The 6727-nt window shown below is 38.0% G+C and overlaps 1 protein-coding gene across 2 annotated transcripts in view; it reads right to left on the bottom strand.

Moving 5' to 3' along the window:
• LOC106524176 (forkhead box protein J3) overlaps positions 1-6727 on the bottom strand; it is a 67621-nt gene that overhangs the window by 19198 nt on the left and 41696 nt on the right. For both annotated transcript variants that reach the window (XM_014017882.1, XM_014017881.1), the window contains one exon: positions 1851-1952. In XM_014017882.1, the coding sequence (XP_013873336.1) occupies positions 1851-1952 (102 nt within the window). The remainder of the gene's footprint in view (positions 1-1850; positions 1953-6727) is intronic.

Below are 6727 nucleotides of genomic sequence, written 5' to 3'. Positions count from 1 at the left end.
TTTGGTAACAGATTGATATCAAAGTCGTAGTATCGCCCACCCCTCACGTAAAGGAATACTCCGAGGATGCGAACTGACAGAAAAAAGCACCGATTTTGTCAAAACTCAGGAGTGAAAAAAAAAACTTTCTGCTTACAGAACAACTGTACAACGCACTAATAGAATAAAAGTCATCATATTTTGCTTTTTATTGGGAGAAATGGAGGTGAAGTGGAGGCAGTAGCTGACATGTATTCAGTAAAAGAGATTTATTTGGCCAAAAGCCACACGAAGTACCTCTGCAAAGCCTTTGGTCACAGAGTGACAGTCATCATTCAACTTATTTATGGACATACATGTCTGTGTTTCAGCCTTTTATTCACAGAAATTTGTGTTTTATTATGCAGAGCTGCCAAGTGAACGCCCCTTCTTTTGGGGGAATAGATAGTGGTAAGATAAAAAAATTAGCCCTTTTTAATTTCTGTTTTGAAGTAATTTTCTTTTTTGCTATCTGAAACAGAAAATGAAGTCATTTTAAGAATTTTGTTCATCCCTTTTTGACACTAAGAATGAGAAACGCTTTGTATTTTAATTTTGATTTTAGTGTTTTAAAACAAAAATCTAATAGCCACTCGTTTCTTGTGTTTTAATACCCGTTTATAAAATGAAAATCCAATGACCAAAACATACACTGACCACTAATGAAACCCAAGTGAGTGTGTGGTAATAAAATTAAAAAATTAAAAATTCTAAATGTTTGCAACTATATTTTAAGTGTTTTATGTTGGCAGATTCKGAAAACTTTGAAAAGAGATCAGAGTGGAAAACCATACAAAGCTGTCAAATCCTTCAAATGAAATTCACAGAGTTGTGCGAAGCTGCTGTGAGACAAATCCTCTCTTTGGTCGGGGTCAGTAAACGGGTTCACCAAACACACTCCATCACTCGGCGTGTTTCTGTATGGGAGTGTGTGTGTGTTCAGAAAGGCATTTAGAGGTCCCAGTCGGCATTTGATCTCTGACCCTCATATTTATTGACGCTCACTTTTACTGTATAATTCAAATGTTGAAGGTTAAAATAAAAACGGCAGCCTGAGACAATGATGGTGGAATAAAACAGAGTCCTTCTGCTTATTTTTTTTCAGAAACAATGTTTTTATTATATATAATATACAGAAGTTTCTAAAAGCTGCACATATTGTGACATTTGGCCACTGCATTCTTATTATTTTAACAAAAATCAACAATTTGTCCATTCATGTTAAATGCCTTTTAAAAGTGACACAGTATTTCTTTTGAAACATCACAATTATCTGCAAACCCTTTATTATTATTGGTTATTAGCCAGGTTAATTATTTTCCTTAAATAACCACAAGCGAACCAATCTAAGCATGTCAGCATCAACCGCAGTGATTCACAAACCACATGTATTTACCTCCACAACCACTTGCTCATTCTTTTCAGTGATGCTGTCCTCTTAGACCCTCCCTGTTTCACTGAGTTGGGAGGCAAACACAAAAACTGCACTCTAATCATGACAGCTGTCGTTCTCCTTCTCCTAAATGATCCAGCCTATTTTCAACCATCAGTTCAAATGTATAATAGGGTAAATAGTTTCATAGTTCCTCAATGATTGTYTTGCCAAATACGTTGCTTTTTTTGTTCACATATGATTATTTTAGTTTTGACTCTCAACTGATTCTTAAGTAATCAACAGGTAGCGCACATTAGGTAGAATCCATTCTTTTGTACCTGCAGGGTGACTCTATAGGACCTTTGTGGTGTTCTTTTTTTCACATTTGGTAGATTCTGTCTTTTTTTTTGCACTGACAAAACCAAACCCTTCCTGACTTTCTGAGTGTGTTTCTTACCTTGTTATTTGCTGCACCGATGGCCAGAGTCGGGGATGCCCCTCCTGACATGATGCAGTCCATTCTCAGAGACTCTGACTCCAGACTATAAGGGGTCGATGCCTGAAAACAGAGCGCAACAGAGAAATGATTCAAAGAAAGCACTGATCAAAAGGTATATTTTCATATGAGGTCACTCATTATGAAGGTGTTTACTTCAAAGTCCTTGGCTTTTGCCAAATAGTAATGATTGCTTTCTTTAGGAATGGGAAAGAACAATACCTTAAATAAATCATTACTGTTGACCTTCTAAAGCTTTTTCTTTAACTCTACTATAACAAAGACGAATAAAACATGTCATTCTTGGCCACAACTAATCTTTATTGGCTATTTTAGTTATTGGCATTAGCAGCAGAAGTAGTTTTCCAACAATATATGTGACAACAAAATATATTTTCCTCAGAGATTAATAAAGTTTTCTTCAATGTAAAGGCAATTTTGCCAAGAAAACATGCACAAAACTTTTTCTGTGCACTTCCTGTACTTCAGCCCCTCAAAAACTGTACCTAATTATCTGTGAATCTTCTCTGTCAAAGTTTGTGTTTGTTTGTGGAAGTTTATTCTGCTGCAATTGCCTGCCATCTGTGTCAAAATTCAAGCTGAAGACATTTTGATAGAACTGTAGCTTTAGCAACAAGCTACACCGACTTTGCTCAGCTCATTGGTACGCATACTTAGAGAGTAGTAAAAGGCAAAAAGAAAATGACGTGAGCTTGAATCATTAGTCGTGACATTAAATAAAGCAAAGCATGGCGCCAAATGGCGTTAACGTTTTTTACTAACGCTGTGAGACGTGAGCCTTTTTCTGCTACTTAGTATGCACTTCGTTTTCAAAAGCAGCTTCTTCTGATTGGAACTATCCAGAGGAGTTTGGCAGCGAGGAGGGAAATGAAACGTGACAAAAGGTTATGAAGAAATTTTAGCGTGCTTCAAGTTCATGATTCCTTGGCGAGCCTCCTGATTCACCACCACGCCCCGAGCTGAAAACCGTGTGAACAAGCTGAGACGTGCTTCATGTAAATTACCGGACACTTAAACAGCGAAGGAAAGTGGGCAACATCACTTGCACTTGCCGAGATGAATCAAGCCCCGCCGCATGCATTATTCAAGGGTCTAAAATATATTCGGCTGCATTTCATCCTCATCAAGAGCCAAAGCAAGGTTAACTCAATATGAGAAACTATTCAAAGATTGATGAGGGGGCAACACTGACACCTAGGAAATCTTTTTTTAAAAATGAGCAAGATGTATGTTTTTTTTTCTTCCCACCCTGTCTGACTTCTTTCAGGGTTCAAGGCAGCATGCATGCCTCCCCAAACATCTTACAGTAAGMGGATTGGTTGGTAACAATGCAATCTTTAATTTATGATAAACTCCCAGACAAACGGGTTGCCGGTTCCCTGGTGGCGGCACTTAGAAAGAAGACAGCAGAGAGGTGAAGAAAGAAGTAAAGAAAATAAATAAAAAAGGCTTGTGAAAAGGGGGGTGGGCAAAGAATAGTTAGATAATTGAGTGGTGACAGGCAGATGGAGAGGCATACATAAAATGAAAGGGTGTGATTATTCTGAAGGCACCGCAGACATAACTACGAGACTAAACGTACACGGTGTACACATTAACACAATGCAGCTGACGTTTAGCGTCATTTTTAACTCTTCACGCCTGTGTAGCCCAGGTGCAACAAAACCCCAATAAATTTAAAAAAAACACAAAGACATATTTAGTCCACCTTTTTTGTCTCCCCAGACAGTAATACTGCCATAAATCTTAGCATTTAAAACCTCCTATTTTCTCCTTTGCCCATGTGACAGCCCACAGTGTGTCTGCCAGCAGTGCAAGTGAGGCATAAGAAAAGGGGTCGAAGGGCCCATCTATGTAAGACGAGATGACAAGGCTCTGAATTAATTAATGTTTGTAATAAAAAAAATCGTTGGTGAAGAAAATATGTCTAACTGCAGCCCCAGGGCCTTCGGTGGTAATTAACTGGAACACAAGCCTAGAACACTCCCTCCTCCTCTTCCTTCAACTCCTCTGACTTCTTTTTCTTGCTCCTTGCAGCTTGACTTTTTCCCTCTACACCCTGTCTACCTTGACATCTGTTTCTCTTCGTTTCTGCATCCTTTCTTTGCAGCACTTTTATTTTTTTATACTCCTCCAGGCAACCCTTCCTGTCTTGTTTTACCTCGAGTCTTCCTCTATTGAGCAACAGTGATTGTGCGCTTTGCCGCTCCATGCCCACCCGAGCTTCCCGGGAGACAGGAAGGGTAACGCAAGGCAGCAACATGGACAGAGAGGGAGAGACGCGTGTGGCAGACGAAGGGACAGATAATAGTCACGTTGCAACAAACTGCGACATAGATGGTAGACGAAAGATGGTGAATAACAACGTTTATTTTTTAATGCAGCAGCCCAGTCTGCTGCACGTTTAGAAAAATCTCAATTAAAACAATGCAAATTGTTTTTTTTATTCTGTCCACAAGAATTCCTTCCTAAATTACGAGCTCTGATTAGATGTTAATTAGATGTTAACTTCTGATTCTTACTTCTGTGGTGAGAACTCAGGCATTTTTTTCTTCTAATGACTCTTTCATTAATTTGTGCTGCTATAGCTGCACGGAAAAACAGCACACCAAGACCAAAGGCATTTATCTAGCCCCCGTGGTCTTTGCAACCTCGACTGTTCATGTTAACTCTCAATCACTAATTACACTCCAAACCGTAAATAGGACTGTCTGTGAATAGTTAGTTATATTCATGTCTTTTAATGCTTTGTGGGGATCAGTTATTTGAATTTTAAAGCGAGTCTATTGTGCTCCGAGCACACTGATTGTTAGGTTTGAAGCGGAGTATTTTAAAAATCATTTTAATTTGCATTAATTGGCCTTTTCCTGATAGTGACTATGAACAAGCAACAAGCCTAAAAAGGAAATTAAAACTCACACATACACACAAAACTCACTAAAAGTGTTGAACAGAGTGTTTAACACTTTGAAGTTCAGGTAATCTTGAATTCAAAAACTGTTAACACAACCAGGTATTTTCATTACAGACATCCACACCCACATAACATTGTATGATCTGTATGTACATGTCAAGCCTGGAGCACAGTTTGTTGGAATAATAACCACAAGCATTTTCATCACCTAATGTGTTAAGTTCTCTACTTGTCAGTTTGGTTGAAATACATTTTTGTCAATAAACTGAACTAGTTCCAGGAGTGCTAATTAAGAGCTGGGGAAATAAAAACTACACGCAAAATCTGCAAGTAGACATAAAGAACCAAAACAACAGTGACGACTGAAGGCAGAGGTGGCACAAGGCTTGCAACACATCATGGAACAAACTCTGCACTACTTCTGTATTCAGATTTGCAGGTTAATGACTGAACGCCAGCCGCACTCTGCCGAGCTGATGCAGGGTTGCGTGTATTTATAGCCTCATCTGCTGTCAATCAATGTTTCAAAACCAGTCTTCATTCCTGCCGCAGAGTTCTCACATCTATCCTGGAGCTCGTTCATACTTTTTGCTGTGGCATCGCAAAAACTGCAATCCAGGAGCCTGTGGTTAACACAGGGGCATGCATGTTTATAATTGTGTAATCACAAGCACTGGTTCTGTAAAATACATACATGTCATAGATGTGGTATTTTCTTGTGACACTGGTGGACTTTATTTTTTATTTTTTTGCTTATTTTTGGTTGCACTTTTTTCCTTTGTCAGCTGATAAGTGAGTGAACATTAGTGAAACACATCCTCTGTAAAAATAACCCTAACATTTTTGTGGCTTTAAAATTTTAATAATTACACACACTCACATAACACTGTTGTGGTAGACAATTACTGTTACTGTTCAGCCAAAAATGCTGCTCATCCTGTGCTATGTTTGCCGACAAGAAGTTACACAGGATCTGCAAACAGCTTCATTCCTCAATTTGTGAAAACACAAGGCACAGTGAACAATCAACATTTTTTTTTAAATCCACTTGAAACAATACARTGCACTTTGGGATGCTTATGGGAATGCATGCTTGTGAAATGGCACCTTAACCACAAATCAAGCAATCAGAATCTATCTTGTATGTGTCATTTCTTTCAGGGTTTTTCCTGTTTTTCTACAGCATAACGACTCAGCAATGGCTGTAACATTCAATAAATATTATAACAGCCCGATGAATTCACATTCCTTAGAGCACTCCAACATGTCTGAGGCAAGAATATTTGCCTCCGCTGACAATACAACAGCTAAAAAAAACAAGCCACTTCAATAAGTGGTTTGGCTACAAGAGATCAGACCTGAAACAAAGTGCAATATTCTATGGAACATGCAAGGAAACTGTTACCTCTAAAGATGTAAGCATGACAAAATCGTTTTATCGTTTTAAAACAAAATCACTGTGGAGAAGCAGCAGAAAATAAAGGAGACTCGAGCAGCTGGTTACATCCAAAGGTAAACAAACAGCTCTACGAAGCATTGCTGCAATAATCACAACGTGCACTTAAAAAAAAGGAATAACAATCAGTTTATAGAAATTATTGATGCCATTACATTTTGTTAGATGGAGGTTTAAATGCTTATCCAGATAATGTTTATGTTGTTTTAGATTGACGTATTTTTGTTTTGTTTATTAGGTACCATATTTATTCATGTATAATATGATCTCATGTATAATACGACCCCCTTTTTTGAGTTTAAAAAGCATAAAAAATTTAATCCTCAAACTACCTCCAATTTCATACAGACTTCAAGATTTTTCAGCCTTTGCAGTCTTTATACATATCAGTAGTTTGCAAAAGTATTCATACCCCTTGAACTTTTCCATATTTTGTCACATTACAAC

The sequence above is a fragment of the Austrofundulus limnaeus genome, unplaced genomic scaffold (genome assembly GCF_001266775.1).
Source record: "Austrofundulus limnaeus strain Quisiro unplaced genomic scaffold, Austrofundulus_limnaeus-1.0 Scaffold178, whole genome shotgun sequence".
Taxonomy (NCBI): Eukaryota; Metazoa; Chordata; class Actinopteri; order Cyprinodontiformes; family Rivulidae; genus Austrofundulus; species Austrofundulus limnaeus.
Note: the sequence above shows the minus strand (reverse complement) of the source record. Positions and strands in the feature narration are given on the sequence as shown.